Consider the following 26,765-nt stretch of genomic DNA (forward strand, 5'->3'; position numbering starts at 1 on the left):
CCTCGTTTCAATTAAAATGTAGAGAACCAATAAAATTATAGGGTCTAAAAATTTAAATGTTAATTTTTTTACCAGCGTTAACGCGTAGAAACGAACATTATTATACTGCTATGACGCCTCACAAATTCGTGTGTTCTTTACGATTAAGTACCTATCTGAAAAACTTTAAAATGTTTAAATAACAATTACTTTTTGAACCTACAAAAAACAGAGATTTTACACATTGACGTTATAGCGTTTTAAATTACTTTAATTTTAAATGAAATAGGGTAGGAGGCTCATTCGTGATGATCATCAAGGATGTTATTCTGCTATCATTTGCCTGTACATGTACTGCCGCAAGCGAGATGCACGGGCGAATGATAAGAAATTGACATCATTTTGACACCAAAATGTACGTTCGAATTAGTGTAACAAAAATAGTATAGTCAGACCCACCTAAGTTGGCAGCGATTTTGATAACTCAGATAGTGTTAACAAAACGTCATAAATTCATAGATATTTGACGTTTAAAATAACACTTGCACCTTCTGGGCTATCAAAATCGCTGTCAAATTATCTTGGTCTGACTCTAGGAATGTCCCAAGTGAAAATGGAAACAGGAATATAATTATTTTAATTTTTATCTAAAAGGAACTACACTATTATGAGACTAGTACAGCAATTATAAAGGACGATCATATTTCCTTCCCTCTATTACACGCACGCATGGGTGCCCTCAAAAGCTGGCATCCTGTCGCGTCTGCACGACGGACGAACAATTCAACAAATGTTCCATTCTTTTAAAGAGACATATAGACCTCTTAGTTGGCTCGTTAAAGGTGGAAATTTAACAAGATTTTCGGTAAGCATTATGATTTTATGCCAAATTTTCATATAATAAGATACTGACACGATACGTACGTCACATATTGTGTCGTATTGTACGTTGACGAGTGGGGTCAAAAGTTTAGAGGTATGGGATATTTAAAGCCATAAAATAATTAAAAAAACACTTGAAAAAGTGAATAACCGTCATGTTTCCTGTAGGTATGTGTGGTTAATCACGAAAATTCGTCATCACGTATGGCATAGAAACTGGTACGTCTTAATAAGCACGGCCTACAGCCTACACTTTGGAAGATTACAATGTAGGTATAAGGTTTACAGATTCTTCTTTGATGTTGGAGACATAGACAATATTTAAATTGCTTGCGAAGACAAGCCGCAGTCGGGTTCTTTAAGAAGGAAAAATAGCTTTGTAATCCTAACTGAATACCAGTACTTTTTCTATGAAATTCCATTTCGGGAGAAAACAGTTTCGACTAACTTAATCTTAAAATGAAATCAAAGATTTTGATGTCGATCGCTTCACTTCAGCATAATATATTCGAGGTTTATAGGTCCTGAACTATTTTGTTACTAACCAATGTATTATGAATCCTTGTTATTTGAAATAAATGATTAATAATAATAATAATAGGTCTCTAAAAATCATGGAGAATGGAAAATGTTTAGTGAAAAAACGTTTTCTCTTTTTGTGTGGATCCCTCTTAATTCGACTTGTTGAGACATCGAAGGATTAAACAATGTGATCACACCACCTACTTGTACCTTGTATTCGAACGTAAATTAATAGTCCAATTATTTCTTACAGTAAACAAAAAGTAAAAACACTTAAAATACTGTTAAGTAATTTAAAATAAGCACGTCACTTTAAAGGAGTCATAAATACATATTTGCATAGAAGGGCGATTTTCCAATGCGTAATTGTTAACTTTTTAAGATATACTCATCAGATAACTAACCTATTAGATATGCGGGATAAATGTGACAACAATAGTTATAATAAACAATGTAGTGGTTAAAATAAATTTACTAGAAGTCTAACGTTTAGACACATTCAACATTACACACATATTCCACTAATACAACACATTGCAATTAGAGAATGCCTTAAGTAGTAATAATATCGTCTAGTAGTATTAGATAAGATAGGAATCATTAACAACATCAATATATGATTCTAATCATTTACACAGCCATAATAACCTACAACTATTTATTTAGTAATAAAATGAATCATGTAATAATTTATTGAAATGCCTTGTTATAAATAAAACGATTGAAAAATATGGTCGAAGTTCTACATTTAGACACAAATGCATTTAGAAACAAACTTACCTATCGTACTATTAGTGCAACGTTATCAACTTAAGTGTGCTAACTCAGGACACTAATATGTACAGTCAGACCAAGATAAATTGGCAGCGATATTGATAGCCCAGCCCGTGCAAGTGCAAACGTCCTGATTTTTATAGAAGTTTTTGACGATTAAAATAACACTTGAACTGTCGGGGGAACTTATCTTGCTCTGACTGTCAAAAAAAATTATCGACATAAAATTATATTGATATTACCGTGAACATTTATATGTTATTCAACATAAATAAATATCAACTCTTCATTTTAAAATAAAAACAATATATAAATTAAATCGTGTATTATTGTTTTTATTTTAAAATGGATTTCATACTATAATTATTTTTATTGAAATCAAATACATCGGTATACTTTTATTATCTTTACAGTACATATGGTGCTACTTTACCGCACTAGTGCGAAAATTTGCATATTATGTTACTGTGTCGAACATTTAAAGGGCCATATGTACTGTAAAACGTTGTACGATACATGTGCGAATAGATAATTCGCAACACGTGTCGATTTAAAACACTCCCTTCGGTCGTGTTTTAATTTATCGCCACTCGATTCGAATAAGAGGCTCGATATCAAACATAATACGAACCTCTTTATTCCAGGAATTTTCAGTGAGCACGTGTATGTATAAATATATTTATCGACATCAAATCCCTAGAACGTGCCCCCAGTTAGCACACGTGCGTTTATCAAACACTTGAACAGATAAACAATTGTATGAATACCTATATCACAGAAAATTACGTCAAGTTATTTAACAACCATCCTGATTAAAGTAGCAAAGCATTAACACATTTTCTGTACTGTTTGTGGCTACATAGGAACAGACAATTGGAATACATAAATATAGTGAATATTTGTTCATTTGTAAAAAAAAAAACCATAATATATAAAAGTTTATTCTTCAGCCGGATCCATGCGACTAAGTAAGTTTATTCGATGACTGCCATCACTTGCGAGGTTTAACACGATTTTCATTATCGAAGTTTGGAGGCGAATGAAACGAATTAAACCATACGTAATAAGTTTTTGGCAAAAGCCTTTATCGCTGACTGTACTTTTCTTACCACAGGCAACCAATAAACATTGAGACAATTTTAAAACCCCTAACACAATTAGATTGCGTTGTTTCATCGCTAAGTACCTATGGCCAACTCCTGTCTCCATCATTAGATTAGCTCGATGGTACCATAATATATGTATGCAATTTTTCAGCTCAATCAGAAAAATGGAATCAATCATATCGGAAAATGGGTCAAGTTTAGCTTTCAAGATTTGACCAACCCTAACCAACCAACAAACAGGTATTAACAGGGCAAGTTAAATAAAAGCTTGTAAAAATGGTATGGAGGTATCAATGAAATCACGTAAAAGTAGATCTAGAATCTAAAGGCGGTGCAATAGATAAAAAATCTATTTTAGTTTTTGGAGTGAAGAACACTGAGCTATAGTCTGACTAACCAAATATTGTTGACAGATATTTCCTTGTTGTATCACCAATTGTCTATGATTTAAAAAAAAATTAAAAGTCTGTTGTCAATTTATGTCATTCATTAAAATTGTTCGCGGTTTATAACGGGTTTATTTCAGTTTATTTTAAATAATATTAATAATGACTTTACCGAGTGAGGTCCGCAAACTATTATTTAACCTCGTTAATATAATTACAATGTGCGAAGTCGACGTGAAGCGTTGTATAACGAAAAACTGCAATATTTACAAGTCGTAAACAATTTAGTAGGTTGGTGCTCTATTAATATTTTGATACTTTAAGTACTAGTTCTAACATTTGCCTACAACTTTGATTAAGTACGTGAATTTCTTAATACCTGAATCTCATGAATAGGACAAGTGTGTAAAGAAACGGATAAACTAGAAGTTCTGGAAAATATCAATAAAATCAAAACATTGGAACGTAACGAGTTACTGAAAACAGTGAAAACCAATATTTAGAAGAAATCTGTGGAGTGACTGGTCAGTAGTAATTTGATATAAATGAATATCTTGGCGAAACATGTCTATACATATGTCTTTGTACTTTACATAGTGCACGTCAACGTATATTTAACTCATTTCCTTAGGCACCTTACGTGTGCTCAGAAAATCAAAAATATTTTCTAGTATCAAAACTATAATTCCTACTACACAAAGTGTGACCAGACCAAGATTTTTTGAATTCCCCGCCAAAAATGTGTGTAATATTTCAGTAGCCAGACTAATCATCACTCATTTATATAGGTAGGGTTGTCATTCGTCCCGTACATACGGGACTGTTTCCGTATTTAAGTATCACGTCCCGTATATATTAAATGGGAAGAATTGCTTTTTAAATCTAAGGAAATAACTCTCATTTTCCTATGAAATTCCATTTCAGGAGAAAACGTTTAGCACTAACTAAATCTTAACAAATCATCTTAACAAATCACTTCGATTTTGATGTCGATCGCTTCAGCATAATATATTCTAGGTTTATAAGTTTCGCTTTAAAAACAAAAACTGAGTTTTTAACCTCATTCCGAATTTAAAATGACGTTGACAGTTTCATGTTTATACACGACTGTGGTTGTGTGACAGGCATATCTCCACCGTGCCATCTTACTTCTATTTTTGCTTTGTAGTTTGTTATGCACGTATTTCTTAATAAATAATCAGAAATTGCTCAATATCAAGACGAGTAAACGTAAGACGAGTAATTTGCCTATATTTTGATTTTTTTTTAATCCTACTATTTCTTTTCTGGAATTCTTTTTACCACTTAGTTCTACTGCGCTATTTAGTTCTAGCGCTGGCGTATTGTGATCTTTAAATTTTTGAGAAAAGATAACCTTAAGTATGTGTAGTGTTCAAGGATTCGGTTTATAAAAATCGGAGACATGTCAGAATTCACAAGCGCAGCGACGGTCGGTATTCTGTCATACGACGACTTAAGGGGCCCACTGATTAACAGTCCGCCGGACGGTATCAGCCTGTCAGTAAGAACAAAAAGTTGACAGTTCCGAACAACTGACAGGCCCCTTTAAAAGGATTTGTGCCGAGTATTATCTCAAACGAAAAGACAACTCCGAATGATATCGCAGATGCAGCAATGCAGGCGCGGTATTTTCGGAAAAATTGATCGTAGTTATTCTGAAAATAGGATCGCCTCCCCCTCTTCGGGGGAGCAGGGTTGTTATTTTAGTCGGGCTCCGGTCATTCGCTCGAGCTAAACCAGTATAAGCATTAGCTAAAAATCCGTATTAACTAATGGGAAGTATGCCATAGCCGATAGTTCGCCTAGCTAAGGAAATACCTGGCCAGATCTGTAACTACTACCGTGCCGCATCCGAGGAGACTAACTTTAACCCAGGTCACAGAGAAACGAATAGTGGACGCTCTGATCGATGCCCCAGTAGCTAATTCTAAATACGGAATAGGTCGGATTCGCGGAACAAAAGAGTCATTAAAATTCAAGCTAATATTCTACTCCGGGCGCAAATCCCCTCGCGCCTGCAACTTATGTATATTTGATAAAAATCAATAACATTTAGCCCACCTGCTTACCTACTAATTAGATTCGCCTTTTCTTTTTGTCTTGTCTATGAAGCTCAAAGTAAATCCAATCTGCATATAAACTCTTGGATGTTTTTTAAAAGCATGGCATTAATTTTGTAGTATATCTATCTATCTTGAAAATAAGCCTTTTATTTATTTTTAAACCTTCTCATCCTCGCGGTCTTTAATTGCATCATAAAGTAGCGCATGATTCGTTTATACTTATTGCAAAAATTGGCGCCACCACTAATTAATTTACGACAGTAATTACCAAATTATCTTTCGTACACAAGTTTCATAATATTTGATAGACCGATAACCTCACAACTTTTCCGCGCTGACGTGTAGGCATAATTCATTCAAGTAAATTGGACTTAAACGAACGTGACTTGCAGGTCTCTGAACAATACGCATGTAGCTTCCGTTTCGCCAATTAACGTTAAAATAATGATAAAAGGAACTTATTTTATAAAACGTCGACTTCGTAATCTAGTATTAGATATACCAGCGGCCTCACGTTTCCTTCGATCTATATGGTTTGAGGTCGTCAGGTGATAACCCCGCATCACTAGATGAAATTAGTCGCACTACAGTAATCGTCTCAATTGTCGATAGCATTGTTTATAATCATGAATAAAATATGTTTTGTGATTAAATAATACTATTGAGCAACTGAATGATCAAAAAATGTACTGTGGTACTTCTGACACGTTACGGAAACCTTTTAACTACATCGAGAAACTGACCCGCAGAAGATTAAGGTCCCGTAAAAGTGTAGGCGAAGCAAACACGTTTCGTACCGTACACACATCACACTTGTAAATAATGCCGAAATACAATTTTAATAACAAAACTTCAGCGAGTCTCGGACATATTAAATATTGTAAAACAAGTCAGTAACGTTTTAAAAGTCGAAAATTCTGCAAACATCATAATTGAAAATTGCATCGGTCCATCAACGCGTGCTCCTGATGGAGCTCCTGGTTATGAAGCGAAACATGTCGAGCTATTTTCGACTTAAAACACGTGACACAGGGGTTTTAATATATTTTGTCGAAATGCCTTTCCACAAAGCCTTTAGAATACTCAAGACGTTGAATTCTAGCGACCGAGCTCAGCACTGCCGTTCTGCAATCCCGAAGACCCTCAACACTTAGGGAGGATTAAAATGTGGAATTTGACTTCCAAATAGGCACTCCGAAAATATGAATGGGACATATTGCAAATTTTCTACCGCCGCAGGGATTGGAACCTAGTGATGGCAATCAGCTTTGCAGGCAGGGTCGGTACTAACTAGGCTAAAACGGTCCTGACCACCAACATTTAAATATTACAAATCTAAAGGACAAATGGAAAAATTCTCAGCCACAGGAAATATGTCAACAATACATTTGTGTTTTTAATTCGTAATATAAATTACCCTTTTTTTAAGAAACACAATGATAAGGTATGTTACTACTCTTCGCTAATTAAATGTAAAAAATCATCAAGTTTCGAAAAAACAGGCCGATAGAAAAATATTCTCATTGAAACTACTGTTCTGTTTTACAAAATGCAGATTGCTATACATGCGCGAATGGACGAAAATCTTGTTTACAAAAATATTTCTGTATGTATTGTTTCCCATGTAATGCCTCCTATCTCGTGAAAGTCGTCTTAGCTTTAATTATAATGAAAAACTACATGCGTCATCGCGACATCAACTTATCCCTTAAATAAAATACAACAATAAGATTAAAGCTTAATATTATAAACACAGCCAACTTATTTATATTAATCAGTGACAACTTAGTTTAAGACGCAAAGCATGTCTAAAATAAATACAACAATTGTAAAATATTGTCTTAAATTGCACGCAAGCATCAAGCTAATGGTCGCTACGCTCCAAAATATCAGTAACGATCGTTCGTAACAACAATGATATTGCAACTAAAAGCATAAAATACAATAAAATTAAAAATTAAAGCTCACAAATATTAAGCATTTTACAATACAAATACAATAGCTAGTAACGACCATTCGTAAAAACAATGAATATTGCAACGAAAAGAATACAAAAAATAAAGCTTACATTATTATTAAGCATTGCCACAAATAAAAGCATGGCTGAGAAAGCCTAGTCTTTTGGTATTATAAAAAATAAACACTACAGCCATACAACTTAAATATAATAATACAATATAAAACAATTAACAATCTAATAAAAAGCCGCATAAAAGCAAAACGAAGCAGTCTTCTTCATTTGTAATATGATTAAAGCAAATAGTAGAAGATATTTTTTGGTTAACGACACTTATTTTTATAAGGAAATGAGATTCAGTCAGACAATTAAAAGGAATATACAAAACCATTTCAACGTTCTAACATTTAACTAGTTCCGCTAAAATCAGTGATAAAATTTAGTGTGCATTTTCTTTTGGCGTCGACTAAGTAGTCAACATTTATGAACAAAGTATTGAAATGATACGAAACATTTACTAACACTAACCCAAAAGTTCTACACATTCTATTCACATGTAAATAAACGCCAGCTTACAACCTATTTAAAACATTGTTGTCCTAAAATACAATGAAAAAGTATCACATATAAATAATACTGATTTACAGTTATTTGTACTCTAACTTGGCACATATCATAATAAACACAACCTTCATTTAGCCAGACGATAGAAAGTTATAATCCAGTCCTAAAGTCAAAGAGTACCGTAATAATAATTTTCATCACCAATCTTATTAACAGGGGTCGGACAAAAAGTGCGGATGACGTAAAAATGACGTAATCTTGCACACCCTGTATGTTTGAGTTTGTATTTAAACTTCCGTGTGACATGTAGTAACAAAGTAGTATTAATGAAGTAACAAAATAATCGTAAATAAATCCATGGAATTAATAATACAGGTGGTAGGGTGATGTAGTGAATAAAATAAATTTCACGAAACTTGTTACCATACGGTATAATTATTTGAAATTAGTTAGAACAAGTCTGTGGGATTGCCACAATATTCGAGTAAAGATGACATTTTAGAGCGTTTTCTTATACATTAGTAAATATAAATTTTAACTAAATATAATCCTGAAGATACAATAGCTAAACAATAACGAAGTCAATTTATTGTTCATCTGATTGACAATGTGTCAGTCAAAAACGTACTTACTCATTTCAAGTGGCGATATCGTTTAATAAAGAGGTTGATAAATGATAAGTGATAATTGTTTATGAAAATCAAAAATACTATTTGAAAACATCCTATAAGTGGTTTGACGTCATCCGCACTTTTTGTACGACCCCTGCTTATTAATATTTCCATCAAAATTCTTTCAAACCATCAGGGGCTCATTTTTCGAACGGTATTTGTATAATATTATTAGTTTTTTTACTTGACAGTTCTAGCGTGGGCTTATATTAGTCTAATACCGTTCGAGAAATGGGTCCCAGGATTTATCCTTTGACTTAGCACTTAATTATAGCTCACCATTTTCCGATTTAGCTTAATAATAATAATAGACTTCAGTATTACACAACTAAGCGGTCAGGTAACTTAAGAGGTAGTTAAATGAATATAAAGCCAATTAAACATGTCTCGAATTACAAGTGTTCACTCGTACTAAGTGAAGTGGTTTACCGAATTATTCAATCAATATAATTTAGACCATGATACATTTAAAATTACTCTACATTACGGTTCATAATATTTTGAAATAGCTTTGTAATTTTGAAACCATTATGTCTCGTTTTTACGCCACGAGAATGTTAAGCAATACTTAGTGAAATAGGAAATGTATTAATAAATAGTTACCTTAATAACTACATTTTGAGATCATGAATTCGAGAATGATTAATTACTTGGGAATGTTGAAATCTAAGCTAATTTTAATTCTTGTTTCCTTGGGCGTTCTCGGCATTCGACGCCAGCAAAGCGGACAGGGTCGCGTGAGTGGCGCTCAAAGTGCCTGACGTGGGACTCGTTATGTTCGAAGTAGGATTAATGATGGCGTTGCTTAAAATCGTGCTGCCCGAGCTTACGATGGTCACGTTAGGCGGCGGGGTAGACCCGTTAGCGAAACCCGTAGACAGCACCTTTTGTGTGTTATGCATCATGAAAGATTTAGCGGCGCCGGCACTTCCCAGAGTGAGAACTTTCTTGAGCATGACCGAAGAGTTACACGCGTTGTCGATCATGTCTTTAGTAGTGGAAATATTATCAAAGTCTCCAGAGCTCGCTGTTACTACGGTGCTTATTTTAGGAGTAGTTTGCACTGCCTGTTTGACTGTGTTAACGGTGAATGACATAGCGGAGGTGACCGCTGTGCGGTTGAGAATGTTACGAGAAACGATGGCGTTATGTAAGATGTTACCAGTGGGGAATGATTTGGAGGAGACGTTGACATACTGGACTGGAGTAGCGTTAGTAGTTCGAGTTCCGAAGCCGATGATAGCGCTGGCGGTGCCTTGGGACATTACGGTGCTGAATGTGCCGGTTTTTGTGTTGATCGGGATTCTGAAATGAAAAGTAAAGATTAGGTGAAAGAAATTGAGGCGCATATCACACTGCCGTCGGATGTCGTTTCGAAATGCGGATTCGCGTGCGGCGACGACTGCACGATGGTGCGGTTTTCTCCGTATCTTTGTCCGAAGTTGCGATGCGCGACTAATCGCGTCTACGTCCAAAAATCCGTACAGTACCATGGAGCTCGGTGTGATATACTCTGCACGAATCGTCGTGCGATTCCCACCTCCGCACGGAGAAGCAGAGCGAATGCGTTACACTATGCGGTTTTTGCATACAAATCGAAATTCTATAATACAAACTTAAAAATCGCAGTATCGAACGTCGTTCCGAAGTGCGGAGCAGTGTGATATGCGCCCTCATGTAAGAAAAAAAAAGAATAGGTCGACCCCCTACCGCTCTTTAATATTTATTACGTAAGAATCTAAAGGAAAAAATAATACACGAGCGACCCCTAAATCGTTTTACGTTAATAAATGAATGACGCCTAAGCGCGTACGTTACGTATACGTGTGTTTGTAATGCACTGCATAATTTAAGGGCGACACAGATGAAAATTACCTCAATAGAGTGAAAAGGGGTTCGCTGGATCTTCAGAGTACACTCAATTTACTTACATCGTGTACAATAGGCACTACTTAGCTATGCTTACATCGTTACTTAGGAATCATGAATTCTTGTCCCAGTTCCATATTGGTTTATACAGCCACCTTAAGTGTCTAATTTAAATTTTATTCACTCAGACATTGCAATGAATCGTTTGCCATAGACGTCACGTGCCCCCATATTTTATTCTCCGCGATAGAGTTCGATTAGTAAAGGTATGAAGATTAGGGTGGGTAATGGTATGTAATGTCGTGTGATAGTCTTACATTGTAAATGTGAATGCAAATCTACATGAAATCCTGATGGTATACTGACCCGCGGAGCACCTGCGACTGCGGCAGGCCCTGGATGGTGACGGCGGGCAGATGGTGCACGGTGCGCTGCGGCACGCTGGTGTAGTAGTGCACGGTGGAGCCCGTGATGGTATACTGACGATGGTATACTGACCCGCGAAGCACCTGCGACTGCGGCAGGCCCTGGATGGTGACGGCGGGCAGATGGTGCACGGTGCGCTGCGGCACGCTGGTGTAGTAGTGCACGGTGGAGCCCGTGATGGTATACTGACGATGGTATACTGACCCGCGAAGCACCTGCGACTGCGGCAGGCCCTGGATGGTGACGGCGGGCAGATGGTGCACGGTGCGCTGCGGCACGCTGGTGTAGTAGTGCACGGTGGAGCCCGTGATGGTATACTGACGATGGTATACTGACCCGCGAAGCACCTGCGACTGCGGCAGGCCCTGGATGGTGACGGCGGGCAGATGGTGCACGGTGCGCTGCGGCACGCTGGTGTAGTAGTGCACGGTGGAGCCCGTGATGGTATACTGACGATGGTATACTGACCCGCGAAGCACCTGCGACTGCGGCAGGCCCTGGATGGTGACGGCGGGCAGATGGTGCACGGTGCGCTGCGGCACGCTGGTGTAGTAGTGCACGGTGGAGCCCGTGATGGTATACTGACGATGGTATACTGACCCGCGAAGCACCTGCGACTGCGGCAGGCCCTGGATGGTGACGGCGGGCAGATGGTGCACGGTGCGCTGCGGCACGCTGGTGTAGTAGTGCACGGTGGAGCCCGTGATGGTATACTGACGATGGTATACTGACCCGCGAAGCACCTGCGACTGCGGCAGGCCCTGGATGGTGACGGCGGGCAGATGGTGCACGGTGCGCTGCGGCACGCTGGTGTAGTAGTGCACGGTGGAGCCCGTGATGGTATACTGACGATGGTATACTGACCCGCGAAGCACCTGCGACTGCGGCAGGCCCTGGATGGTGACGGCGGGCAGATGGTGCACGGTGCGCTGCGGCACGCTGGTGTAGTAGTGCACGGTGGAGCCCGTGATGGTATACTGACGATGGTATACTGACCCGCGAAGCACCTGCGACTGCGGCAGGCCCTGGATGGTGACGGCGGGCAGATGGTGCACGGTCCGCTGCGGCACGCTGGTGTAGTAGTGCACGGTGGAGCCCGTGATGCGCGGCGCCTGGATGTGCGCCACGGGCACGCTGTGGATCATGCCGCTGGTTGTCGACGCCACGGTGATGCATTTCGTTTGGTTGCTAGAATACTGCGGGAATACAAGAATTCTTAAATGTAGGCAGCGTAGGTCATCCCAGAATTTCACGATCGACCACACAGTACCGCGAAGGGCAGTAGCTATTGTAAACCACTACTTAATGACCTACCTACTCCTCTGCCCCAGTGGTATACACCCACTACACTGTATGATATACATGTAGTGACGTTAAAAAAACAGTACTAATTTCATAAATTGTTTACTAATTTAATGAGGTTTTGTACTTCAGTGATTGCGTGGAAAAATTTCCTATAGACTCGATTAGCAATAGAAATTCACAGTGGATTTCTAAAACGTTTTTCATCACGATAGAAAATTATTTTCGGATGAATTCGGAAATGGTCACTATAATAAGAGCGGGCGAATTTGATTTTGGTTGGTGTTTGACAAGCTCAAAAAGCTCAATTGCATATTAAAGTTCTTAAAAGAATCTATTTAAGGTTCGTTTACTGTCACCGAAAACTATATTTAGTTTAGACAACACAACAAAACACAAATAGTGAAAAAATTTGACATAATTATCGGTAAAAAAACTAGAATTAAGAAGTATTAAAACAATTAAACAAACTTACGTTGCTGGTATTCAAGGTGGGCCCCAAGTCAAACTCGTCTCCCACAAGAGTGATAGTATCCGGATTGGCTCCCGTCAACTTCTCAATAGTTTTCCTGGCGTCCGCGTCACTCTCAATATTACCCAGATTTCTGCTGAGAAACTCAATATCAGACTCCAGGAGACCATCAACCAAATGATTCTGATCATCATCTTGTTTGCACAGAGCAAAATCTTCTTTCTCCAGTTTCATATCCTCTACATTTATTCCGTCGATATCATCAATGTTTTCGACTTTGATATCCACATCCAAATCTTCCACCTTAATCCCGTCTACTTTCATTTCGTCTAGATCTTCAACTTTGATTCCGTCAACTTTGATATCTTCAATGTCTTCTACTTTGATATCAGTCAAATCGGTGTCATCTTTGTTAGTTGGTACGTCGGCGAAGTCTCTAGTGTTATCGGTGTAGCGTGATGCATCGAAAGAGTCGTATGTGTCTTGATCTGGTTCTAGTTTCACTTCTGATTTAAACTTGGGATCATCATTGCTGGTGGAGGGTTGAGGACTGTCTGGATTACTAATGTCTCCACTGAGGGCCCGTTTCATTACGTATGCTTTTATTTTTCTGAGCATGAATGGTGGCACTTTGAAGCCAGTTAGTTCGCCGAGCATTGGTAAAGAGTTGTGGCGGTAGGCATCGCTGTTCGCTAGTTCTTCTATGTCTTCGAGTACCTATGACAACAAATTTACATGGTTTTATTTGACAATAATTTTGGAAATCGCTCAACAAGTCATTTCAGGTAAGACAGAATAACTATTTGATAATAAGATGCATAGAATATAACCTGCATGTCTTTCCATGTCATGACATTTTGCCGCGATTGGCGGAATCGCTCCATATATTATGTCAAGAATGTATGACGTATGAAGTCGCGCAACTTGTGTCAAGATATGCTAGTCGTACTGTAATGAGATAATTACTTTGATGCACTCAAGCTTTAACTATTGTCAACACAAGTGAAAATGTTTGTTTCAAAAGCCGTGTACAGAGCTGCAGCATTTTCAACAGATCGCGAGACTCGCGCCGCCCCGTTCTCAGTGGTGGATGTGCCCTAAGCCCCCGTAGACCCGGGCCCAGGGCGGCCAGATATTAGGAGCGACAGGTTATATGATGGTGCTGAGAAAGGGGCGGCTAGTAATTACTACAGGACCTTTACAGGTATTTCTGTTGCCGCTATAACAAATGAGCGATGACCGGTGGGCGAGTCCCACTCACAATTCGTTTTGGACAGATTACCTATTCGCACTGTGACGCCGCCTTAGTGGGTGTGGGACATATTGCTTATTTGACAGTTGGCAGCTGTGTTCACCACGTCGTGCGTTGGTGTCGCTAGAATTTCCCCCACCATCAACTTCGCACATAGCCAATAGCAATAGTGAAAATTGTTGCCTTACCATAATATAGGTTTTGCCGCCGACGGCGTTGACCAGATTGTGGCTGGCGATCCACTCCTTGTCGGAGCTGTCCGCCGGGTAGCGCAGCAAGCCCGCGTGGCGGGTGTAAAGCCTACCACGGCAGTTACCCAACCCTAAAACCTGAAACAAATACAAGCTTCACCTTCACTGTGGTACTGAGTCGATCGATCGCGTACAAGTACGGTGAATTATGAGTTGAGCTTACTACTACTTTATTATCTTCATATAACATCACTACTCTTTGAAAGAATTCGCTGTCAAAGTAGGTAGAATATTCAGATAAATATTTGTGTTGATAATTAGCGCCAATAAGTGGAATGTTTGGAGAATTACCGTTTTTTTGCATTAAACCAGCCACAAACATACGGTAGGTGCATTTTTAGAATGGCCTCAAAAAGCCCTTTCATATGACACCACACATGATAGGTTTCTGAAAAACAAAATTTTCCTATACAAAAAAATAATGACTCAGCACTCTCCCCCTACGGGAAATTTTTTTAGGAACTGCGGGTCAAATATTTTGTTTTGAACTCTAGTATGCGTGTGCCAAACGGCTAAACTATACATCTATTTACGGTTTTTTATGCCTTACACTAGTTGGTTTGGAGGTCGGTCTTTGTAAGTCGACCATTCATGTACTTCATGGTTGAACGTAGTGAGCGTCGATGGTTATTTTATTTAACATTCACCAATGTTTGTGCACGCGGTGTGCGACCCGTCGTCGCCAGTGTTGGTGAGGAGGTTACGAGCCAGGAAGACAACCAAACGTGCTCGCTTATAGAAGTCCTGTAATCAATTGATCGGTCGGCCGTTGGACGCAGCCAACGGTACTTAGCCTATGCGTACATCTACATACTTATAGCTATACATTTTACAACTCGAGCGCTCTAGTTACGCATTCACTCCCGGGAACCCACCTGGTAGGCGCTCGTGAACTTTGTTCATATGCCGGGCAACCCGCTGGGCGGGTTGTTTTGTACGCAACTATAGACCACCGGTTTCTGGGGTAGTGCGCCGTTTTTTGTCTGGCAGTGAATGTGTTATTTACTTTAAGCAAAAAAGCAGAGATAACAAACAAATTGTTTCCACTCGAATATCAATAAGTATATTAAACATTAACAAAGGCTTCCGACTCTCAATAAATTGGATCTTAAAGTGGTGCTTCGCCCAGTTTGAGTAGCATCTTGAAATGGAGAACTCTTGTTAGCCAGCACTAATTGAGTAGGTAGATTCGATGGGATAATAAATGCATACTGTGGACCAGCACTCCATACCTAATAAGAGTTTTGTTTAATCTACCAATCGGACGCTAGATGGTGCTGTTTAGTGTTGTAATAATTATGCTTTCAAGATTTTCCTTACAATTTATAAAATTAAGAAATTGCCACTGAACAGAAGACTAAGTATGTATATGTATACCTTGTAACCTTGTAAATGAACCTCACGAATGGGAACCGACTTGGTAGGGCCACAGTCCTTCGTAGTGCTCTAACGCCAAGCCCTACGCCTTATCCTGCTCATCATTTTCAGATTTTCCTCATAATTTAAATGTAAATACTTATTTTTCCTTTTTTATTGTGGAACGTACCACATTACAATCTATAAATTGTATATACAGATGTCAATCACAATGAAAAAATCAACAATGATCAACTCTGGTCAACGTGGGACTCGAACCCACATCTTTGGATTGGCGGTTCAATTTGTTGCGTTGCGCATTGGACCGGCAATCCAAAGATGTGGGGTCGAGTAACGCCTAGGCACTGTGCCTTGGCATTAGAGGCGTGTTCAGATATTTGTGAGCATCTTGGCCGCTGCGAGATATCTGATGGCGACTGTACAATTGTACATCTATTTCGATATAGGTAATATAGATATGTTAGATTTGATACAGTAAAATAGGGTCTCTTCGTGTCCCATTAGTTGTTTTTAACTATTAGCGCATACAAGGCTACGTTTTAACATCAGTAATTAGCAAATCACGACTGACGAGACTGCAAACAGGTAGAGGTATACAGGAGCAAATACCTAGGGACTCGGTGCATACTAAAATGAGGCAGTTTGCAACCTGAAAACATTGCTAGGCTTCGTGAAGGAGCTGGGGTGGTTAGAGTAGCGCTACCTCGTTTCCCACAAAATAGGCACAATGATTGTCGATTTGCGGAAAATGCCCAGAAGCACTAACTAACTAGCAAAACACGAAATCACGTTACCTTGTGAGCGTGAGACCCCATAATAAACAGCGTTTCTTGCGTCAGCCTGTTGGGGTTCCATTTCTCAGGGTCCCTGTAGGTCGACAGCGGTAGGGGCGATGAAGACCCGCTGTCTGAAGTCTCTTCTTGTTTTATCTTCCGTCGTTTGAAACATGCGTCGAATTCTGACTCTGGCTCCTTACGTTTGGTATGCGAGGGACTCTGCAACTAATTTTTTTAAATTATGATCTAACACAATGGCTTGCCAACCTCTATTAGGAGGTACATACAATACTGGCTTTTCAAGTTACCTAAAAAAATTGACACTTAAAATAATACAACTAGGGCTAGTTGTATATGTATGTAAAATAACACAACGATTTATTTTCACTTCAGTTGTGAGTAAAATATCCAATATCGTACTCGGGCCGGTAGGGCGCGCCGGCAGGGCTATTGCTAAGTTAATAAGGGTCGTACTAGATGATTCAATTTTATGCTTTAGAGCATAATAAGCAATTTTATGCCACTTACACGCGACTTAAATGTCAGCTATACGAGCATGAGAAGGGAAAACAATTTTTGCAACTGGTCATTTCTACTGCGGTAGGCTGTTCGTCACAAAAGTTTGCCAACCCTTGATCTAAGCAGTTGCAATAAAATGGGCGAACTATTGTTATCACTTAAATTGTGGCCCTAACTCTGAAAAAACCGGCCAAGTGCGAGTCGGACTTAAATACAAAAATTGCGAAAACTGTAACTAAATATTTACAGTTTTCGCAATTTTTCAAAAGAGAAAATCCACAACATATGTCCTACTCATATTGATTATTTAATAACATGTTTAATTAAAGTCTTAGACTATCATTATGGCAAAGAAAAATTATCTACATATAGCTATAATTATCGACATGTAGCAAGTATTTCAAAATAATTTTTACCCATCCCTAAGAATGGCTCGAAATCAACAGGTACCATTTGGACCTCCGATAGGGGTCTAGTCATATAAATTCCAGCTTGATACCTCCACGCGTTCCTGAGAAAAAGGTTCGTGACAGATAGACAGACAGACGGACGGACGGACAACAAAGTGATCCTATAAGGCTTCCGTTTTTTCCTTTCGAGGTACGGAACCCTAAAAAAATTGAAATTCGATTTATTTGGATTGACAATCACATTCTTGTCAAGCTCTAAGCTCAATAAAGCTTGATTTGTGTTAAATAATATAATAATAAACCACGTGATATATTTTTAATTTATAATCCTTGCATTTTTAATACATAATAATTAAATACCTAATACAAATTTATAATTAATACACTAGTCAAATAATTATAATAATTATTATAATTAATAATTATTATAATAATCATAATAATTATTTTTTATTTAGTATAATAATTAAATATATAAACAACTAATGTTTTCTCAGGTATATTATGGCTCACACAATACAATTTTTATTGAGATTTTAGTGAAAATGAAATTTCAACAAAACATCATCTTCATTTTGTCGGGCTCCCGGAATCGACTTAGTATCCTAATTCCAAGTACCTATTTTCGTCGCGAGTGTAATTTGACATTCCAACACGACAACAGAGGGTAAACTAAGCCTAATTGAAAAACCAGTCCGATTTCCACAAATTCCAACAAATATACTTACAGTGGTTTGTTTAATTTTGCTGTCTGCACTGTTGGAGTCATCACTGTTTTCGGACGGGGACGGCGCCGGTTTCGCGGGCGTGGTGTACAGCAGGCGCGTGGCATCCAGCATGGCTCGACAAATGGCTCGCACCTGACAAGTTACGAAATACCAATACAGTACAATCTCGTCAATCCAGCACTAATACAAGAGAGCAGGATTAGTGGAACATTCGGATTGCAGGAAAATACTCGTAGATTTTATACTTATATCGTATAAATATAAACTATACTAAAATAATAAGTTCAAATAAAATTCAACCATAATCTGGTTTTAGCCACTTTTAAAGATAAGGCGATGTGTGTTTAAGCGAAGATCACTTGAACCTCTATTCTAGTGCCGAAATACTGGATGTACCGGACCAACGAATTGCCGGATTGATAGGTGCATTAGGGTAAATTCGAAATTAGGATAGTTGGAGGCATAGCTGGGCAGAAGTCCTTTAATCCGTTAATCGTTAATTAACGAATTTAAGTTTTCGAGTTACGGATTAACTTTTAAGTTAACTTTAAAAACCTGTAACGGACTTGTTAACTACCGTTTCCTAAGTCCGTTAAATACCAATACGTCGGAAAGGGACGAACGATTATTAGCAGCTTGTCAACTTTAGTAGACGTTTATGAATAAGGAGATCGCAGCAACCTGAGCACTTGCCATATAAGATGCACGGGTGCGAGCGAGACCAATATAATAACTTATTAACTATTCGAGACCGTAGTCTTTAATAAAAATCAAAATTTATGATTATTTCTACTAGTTTTTTTTCCTATTGCGTATATTTACATTTCGAGTTAACGATTAATTTTAACTTCCGTTAAAACTTTTGAAGATTAACTTTTTAACGTTTAACGAAGATAACTTTTTATTTAACGAATAAACGATTAACGAAGTTAAAATTTTGATTAACGGTGCCCAGCTCTGGTTGGAGGGGAGGAAGACGCAGTCAGTAGCAATACTTACCATAGTGCCTTGCATGTTACAGGGACATATTGCCAAAATATAAATTACAACTGCTAACTAGTTTTATTCTCAAAATTATCCCCATCAACCGTTTGTAAAAGTTCCTTCGAATATATATATATTACCTATTGGAAGATCTGTCTTTAAAAAATAAATACTCTGTAAATGTGGAATTTGACTTATGCCCCAAACACAAACAGAGGGTACCAGAATAATCTTTCTATAAATTTTGTCAAAATCGATTTCCTGAAAGATGTGCCAATACACACAATACACCTTATAACATATTCTAATCACACACTTCTGTTTGCCTAGAGGAATAAAAAGTCAATAGAAAACTAGAATTCTTTCTCCGTTTGAATAGACTGATATTCAATCTATGTTATCAGTATTGGTAATAATGTAATAAATGATAACATTAGCAGTAAAAGCTCATTTAATTACACACCATATACTAGCCGCAGTATATGCCAGTAGGTACTGCTACACAATGCAATGCTGCTACAAGTAAGAATTTATTTTATATTTTATGTAATATAAAAGCAGGATTTTTTTTAGATAAAAAAGGGTAATATTTATTCTGTGATTACTAGCAAGTTAGTGTGGCAAAAAGTTTATCAGATAGTATGGACTTTTCAAAATGAACTTTGCGTTATTGTTGTATGATCTATCTATTCACTTAAACATGCATCAAAAATGTTCAGGACAATGGCAGTATGTTTATATGGAGAACCGAATGTCCCCCTTCCTCTTAACTCTAAAAAGTACTAATACTAAAAAGTTTATTTATTTCATTAATAACTAATCACTAACCTGATCTTCACTAACGGACTCATCTCCCAAGTTCAGCCTAATATTATTTACTGCAGGTACAAAGAATTTCTGAAACACAAACAATAAAAACTTTACTCATTTAAATACAATACTCTATTGCACAACTCACTCAGTTTACAATACATGTACAGAAACATACACAAAGACACTTGCATGGAGGTAACAGACTAGCTGAAAATTAGAATATGCAGTAGGTGATCCAGAGAAAAAAATATATAAATATGCGATGTGCTCGAGCGACGAAATTGCCTTGTGCGTATGGTTGCTGTACTGAATACTGTTCTTAAAAACATGTTTAGTTTTAATCTGGTTATAAACTCATTAAAAAGATATTTTACTTCAATCGGTACTTTAGTCCTCCCAATCTTATACACATGGTACAAATTTGTATAGCACAATCTGGGATTTAACAGACTAAAACCCATTTCAAGTTATTTTTAAATTGTCTAATTTTCCTGTGACAGCACTTTTAGCACAAATGGTTAATTGTTTTGTGATTACAATTGGGTATAACATTTAAAACTGTTGCGTTTTCAAATCATTTTAAACACAGGGTCTATCTTGAATTCATTTTGTTATTGCCGATTGCCGACATTGCGATGCAGGTCACACGGGTTGTGGTTGTGGATAACCTGCATCGAAATGTCAGAGACAATTAGGTAGAGTGTAAATAGTAAACTCATAATTGAATAACTTACTTCCAAATACTTTTTTATCACTTGATCAATTTCCCTAGTCACCGCTGACTGTATGGTCTGTCGCAGCATGTCCAAAGACTTGTTGGCGCTGGCGCGGAACTCGGCAATAGGCCTGGAATGTGGCTGCACTGGGCCAGGCAGGCTGAACCGTCTATGCATTGCTGCTAGTGTGTTAATGGCTATTTGCCTTGTGATTGGCTGTTTCTGCAAAAGAATCTAGATATTTGACAACTGCATAACTGCATTGAGAATATATTTTATTGTCTTTTTGTATGTGTAGCAGTTGTAAGCTTTCTAATGCCAATAAAATTATTAAAAAGCAATTTTTATAGTCTGAATAAATATAACATAGGTACTTGATAGAAACAAAACAACATTCTTTTTTGTTTGAACACAATGCAATTTTATTGATAAGTGTAGAACTACACTATTTATTAATTTTATCACATCTTTGCAGTAATTTTACCGTCATAACGACGAATTCTAACGAGATTTTTAAAACTCAAAACATGGCTTACCGTTTGCATGGTGCATGTAGTGTTTGGACGAACAGTCAACGTTTTAGTAGGAGCTTGGAAACTCCATGAAACAGTGGCTGTATTTTGAGTCTGGCTTTCAGAAGCAGACGCGGTTGTTTCAGTATTATTCCAATTCTTTTGAACCACCATTTCGTATGTAAATTTAACACAACTCTTTACAATTTATCTGCAATAAGGAGTTTGTATCATAACATTATGGGTTTAATTTATAAGCAAACGTAATTTTATCGTTTAATACAAATAAAATAAAAACAATTACGCTTTAATGAATAATATACGGCACTCCACTTTGCTTGCTCCATCTTCAAAAATATCAATCAATCGTTCGTAGTGAAGCGGATATCAATATGACAATGTACGAGTTTACTTGTACCGTAATGAAAATTCTGGTACAAAATTACAGTTCAATAACGGTACTGATATTTTTTATTTCTTATCTATGCATTAATTTACGTACTACGTACTTCACTGCACCTCGTCTAGTATATTTCTCGTATATCATTCAAAATGAGTGGGAATAAGATAAGAAAATTGTTTAAAACGTGCACATTTGATTAACAATAAAAAAATCACTTTTGTTTGTGAAATAAATGCCATAAGTGGTACATGTTCCGTAACAAGAAGAATAAAACATTTGCTGTTTGCATCACATTGACACAAAAGATGGTGTCTATGCCAGCTGTCACCGTAGCCACACCCACGCACAGCAACATTTTTATGTACGATTAACAATGAGTAACTAAAAGTTGTGGCTATATCGATAAACTATCGGCATTTTTTACAATTTTGAATTTACTTGAAAGCATTTCAACTACCTAAAATGAGCAGATAACCATTGTAACACAACTTTATATATTATTATTATCAACCAGTATGATTTTGTGAGTTTGATAATACAATAATCAACGGTGGAAATCCATGGCACAACGGCCAAAACCAACTAAAATATGTTTTCTGCCATAACTGAGTTATTCTATTAAATAATTAAGTATTCATTATACATTAGCATTTCTATTATGTTAATTTTGAGTAACGATATCGAAGCTTCAATTAATCGCTATTCCGTTTCGCGGTCGTAACTCGGTAACCATTCATCCTCATTCCTCAGGACTCTCTGAACGTGGATCAGCTCTTGATTTAGATGTAGCGGGTCACACAGAGCGTGTGCTCAATTGGTCAGTGATGCCACAACCGAGTTTAAATGTCTGGAATGATGGTGTGAAATAGCGGTCTGTGTGAGTCGGTTTCCTATAGACTGAGTGTCACACATCGCTGCGGTCAAGAACAATGACATTCGCAAGTCAGCTATTGCTAAGCATCTCCTTGAGTCGGGTACAAATCACTGGATCGAGTTGCATAGTCCGAACTTCCGAAGGTCATTTCGACAGAAGGCCACTATATACCAAGATTGGTAAGAGAAGCCATTGAAATTCATAAATACAGAAATTTCAATCGTGAAGATGGGTTCAAATTGTCTAATGTTTGGAATCCTGTGATTTGTTTGTGTAAAAAAACCATTGATATTCGAATCAAACACTCGTAGTGACACTGTGAGTGCGGTGTTAGATAGACTAACAAGTGAGGACGCGACCAGTGGTAACGTTGAAAGCGAACGCAGCGACGCGCACGAATGAGGGTAGACCAAGCGCGGTCTACACAACTTTGACACCCACCCACTATCTCCAGTTACCCGTGAACAAGATGCATGTAACACGAAGCGTCGAAATATCGGGAGCTCAATCAAAACAATATAAAAAGTAATCACGGTTTATATCCCGGTCGATTTAAGTGTTGTATTTTCTAGTCTGCTTCCGTTTTGCACACTTTAACTATCTTTAAGCGTAAGCGTCATTGACTCATCAATCGTAGATCTGTGATTGAAACTAAAGTTTTCAAATTTGCCACCTTTTTCTACTGACGGAATTGTGTGCCCAACCTATAGCGAATCGAGTACGTATATATGAATAGTTTAAAACCGTTTCAGAAATAAAATATAATGTATAAACGTAAGTATGGAATGTTTAAGAATCTTGGATTTCAAAAGGGAGTATTACTGGAATGTTCCGCCGCCAGAGTGCAGCACTAGCACCTTTCATAAACCATAAGGGCTCTCCACACTCGTGAGCGAATCGAGGCGCGAAGCCGCGAACGCGAGTGCGGATGACCCTCGCGTCGATTTCGGAGATTGTTCACGCCTTCGTGCCTTATTCCCCGTTTTTTGTCGGTATTTGGCCCGCGTCAAAGGAAACGCGAAGCGCAAGACTACACACTCGCAATGATTTGTTAGACCTGTACCCCAAAAGCATAAAATTGTTGTAGTAATTCACCGAATCGCATTTCACCTTGAATGAAAAAGATATCACTGGATTTTTTTACTTGACGCACTTTTTCCCGTAGCCTTTGACATTAGTATAATTAATTTGTAGTATGTTATTTTTTCGTGTAGTATGTTACCGAAGAGGCATTTCGCCGCGATCGACGTTTGTTTGGGACTCTATTTAACTTGATACGTTAATTTGATGCTTGCACTAAAATTAAGTGTTTTTTTAAACACGTTTTGTACTTGTAGGATTAAGCCTCAAGTGCTATCAAACTCATTAAAATTTTATCTATGTGACGTTGACGTTGCGTTGAATCACGTCGCCAATACAATATCGAGGTGAAATGCGACTAAAGTAATAAACGATTGAGTCACAACGCGATGTTTAAATGTACGGTCGAGGTGAAATGCGACTAAAACTTAAAGCCACTAGAAAAAAAAACTATTGAGACACAATGCGAAAATTAAATATGAGATCGAGGTGAAATGCGATTCGGTGAATTACTACAACAATTTTATGCTTTTGGAGTACAGGTCTAACAAATCCTCGCAATCGCTTCGCGCCGCGATTCGCTCACGAGTCGGTTAATCTTCTATGGCGGCTACTTGGTTATTGGGAGCGAACTTGATCAACCAAAAATCAATTTGACAGTTCCCAGTTTGAATCAGTGCCTTGCCGCAAACTAAATCCGATCAGCTAACTCTTCGGCGCCATCTTGCCGCGAACCAAACTGCGAAATCGCCGTGAAGTTGTGCGAGTGTAGAGTCTACGTCAACGTCGCGGTATGTTCGCTCCGCGAAGTCGCGCCGCGATTCACGCGCATAGTCTGGAGGGGGCTATAGAGTAACTTATACATATTGTGCCTTAAACTGTTTTTGATGAGTTTTCACAGATAATAAAATATGACATTAATGCATCACGGCGGTTTGTTTACAAGGGGCCTATCGTGAACGGAAAACGCGAAAGTTGAAATTCGGTTATCTGCCTCTTCATCGCTTGAATACGCAAGAGTGATAGAGAGGTTAGATAATGGAATTTCGATTTTCTTGTTTCGCGGTAGACCCTCAGATTGTGATGGATTGTGGTATTGGCGCCCCTTACCCAGAGTTCCACGTAATATTTCCTATGTAGGCAATTATTTATGCCGAAATAAAGACGTACCTATTTAAATAAACATACTTAAGTACGTAATAAAAATTGTGTAAAACTGATTCACATCGTGCCGACATCATGGTCACCCTAATGAGATTGACAATTCTCGTCTTGTATTTTTATCGTAAAATCGAATGATTGTGTTTCACCTGTGAAAAGATATACCACAATCAGCAAAATTTTCACTTCTACAACCTGTGACACAACATTTTTACCCATTTTTTTTAAATATTTCGCAAATACTGAGCCCCACCATTCACATATTTAGAAATATGTCATCAAGTTGGGGATACCATTTAATATTCAAAGTTTCTACAATGTCTACCATATTAAAATTAATGTTTTTTTTGTTATGCACACGCTTTGTTTAATCAGTTAATACTATTGACATTATAATTATTTACAAATGACTTGAAAGATTTAAGAACCGCACTCTGAATATAGGTCTAAAATAGTATAAGAAAGAATTTAATTTCTGTAGTGTATTGATAAAAATACTACCACAATGGTATGTTTTTAACATTGGCAACATATGCGAGTGAGACACAGCGACCCACCTTTGCTATCTCAAGTGGACCGTTTTCTCTAGTCTGGTAAGAACACGTTTCTGACTCGGCGATAAGGTTCAATTTACTATGATAAAAATGTTACAGTTTGCTCAACTTTATATCTCCATGACGAGATATATATCATAGACTTAGTAATTTCTATAGACGGGCCATACGCGTGCACCCGTGAAGGACAGAATATACGCAACAACGTTTTCTGAGCATCTTTTATTGGACGCCAGTATGCATATACAGACCGCGACGATCAACCGCAATGATAGCGCGTGAGGTGGTGCGCCGTGTGCTTGAGGCGCGAAAACGCAAGCTTGAGGTCGGAATTATTTTCTGTGACCTCTCGAAAGCCTTCGACGTGGTCGACCATGAGTTGCTGAGTTCGAAGTTCCATCACTACAGTCTACCAGGTCAGATTTAATGCATAAAAGGACGTAGTAAGTATGTAACTGGACAAAGAGGCACTTTGAATTCACACGGGCTGCCGGCCGCCATCGGCGTCCCCCAGGGATCGTCCCTGTCAAATGTGGTATTCTCCATTCTGCTTAATGACCTACCTAGAGCAGTCAGTGGAGGCGAGGTCTACATGTACGCGGACGACGTTGCGGCAATTGTAACCGCCCCAAACATAGATCAACTAGAATTGAAGCTAAACGTAGTAGCTGGACAACTGTCGAATTGGTTCGAACAAAACGGCCTCATACTAAACCTAACCAAAACACATTTCATCCAGTTTTATTTGTCTGGACGTAAGCGCCGTCCATTGCATGTAGGCCTCACCGGCGGCACCATAGACCAGGTTAAAAGTACGTGCTTTTTGGGCTTCCACATAGACCAAAGCCTAACATGGCAGAGCCATATTGATTCCCTGTGCGGCAAATTGGGAAGGGCCTATTTCGCCCTTAGCAGGCTAACGACCGCCCTCCCACTTCAGGCAGTCCGCAGCTGTTATTTCGCCAGCATACAGTCCATCATTCAATACGGGCTTGAGCTATGGGGCCATGCAGCCGATTGGCAGCGTGTCTTTCGACTTCAAAAACGAGCTGTAAGGGCTATTGCTCGAGTTCCATGGCACGAGTCTGCAAAGCCACGAGTCTGCAAAGCCACATTTCACTGCCCTAGGGATTATCACGCTTTTTTTTGACGGAGTGGGAATGCATTTACGCACGGTGTGTGGGACTCGGCGCTCCTTACCCCTCTCCTGGCAAGAGGGGGGGGGGGGGAGAATTTGGCCCTACCCACTAAACCCATTCCGGCGTTTCACCCACTTTGCCGTTTATGAGGGCGCACTGGGATCGATAACATTCCACCACGGTGCCCTCTGGCAGCAGGGATTATCACGCTGCCGGGTCTTT

At 38.5% G+C, this 26,765-nt stretch overlaps 1 protein-coding gene across 3 annotated transcripts; it reads right to left on the reverse strand.

Moving 5' to 3' along the window:
• Positions 1–1,839: 1,839 nt before the first annotated feature.
• On the reverse strand, positions 1,840–26,399 carry LOC133521248 (mucin-5AC). 3 transcript variants are annotated; one of them, XM_061856097.1, is made up of 10 exons: positions 21,637–26,399; positions 21,357–21,543; positions 20,839–21,042; positions 20,120–20,188; positions 18,308–18,439; positions 16,669–16,869; positions 14,435–14,575; positions 12,998–13,711; positions 11,161–12,416; positions 1,840–10,230 (listed from the first exon to the last, which is right to left on the reverse strand). In XM_061856097.1, the coding sequence occupies exons 2-10, from the start codon at positions 21,504–21,506 to the stop codon at positions 9,603–9,605; spliced, it is 3,495 nt and encodes a 1,164-aa protein (XP_061712081.1). In that variant the 5' UTR covers positions 21,507–21,543; positions 21,637–26,399; the 3' UTR covers positions 1,840–9,602. The 3 variants fall into 3 exon arrangements, with proteins under 3 accessions (XP_061712081.1, XP_061712082.1, XP_061712080.1); XM_061856098.1 differs by having other exon boundaries at positions 11,293–12,416; positions 16,669–16,875; XM_061856096.1 differs by having other exon boundaries at positions 16,669–16,875.
• Between the last annotated feature and the right edge of the window lie 366 nt (positions 26,400–26,765).

Source organism: Cydia pomonella, chromosome 9 (genome assembly GCF_033807575.1).
Source record: "Cydia pomonella isolate Wapato2018A chromosome 9, ilCydPomo1, whole genome shotgun sequence".
NCBI lineage: Eukaryota > Metazoa > Arthropoda > Insecta > Lepidoptera > Tortricidae > Cydia > Cydia pomonella.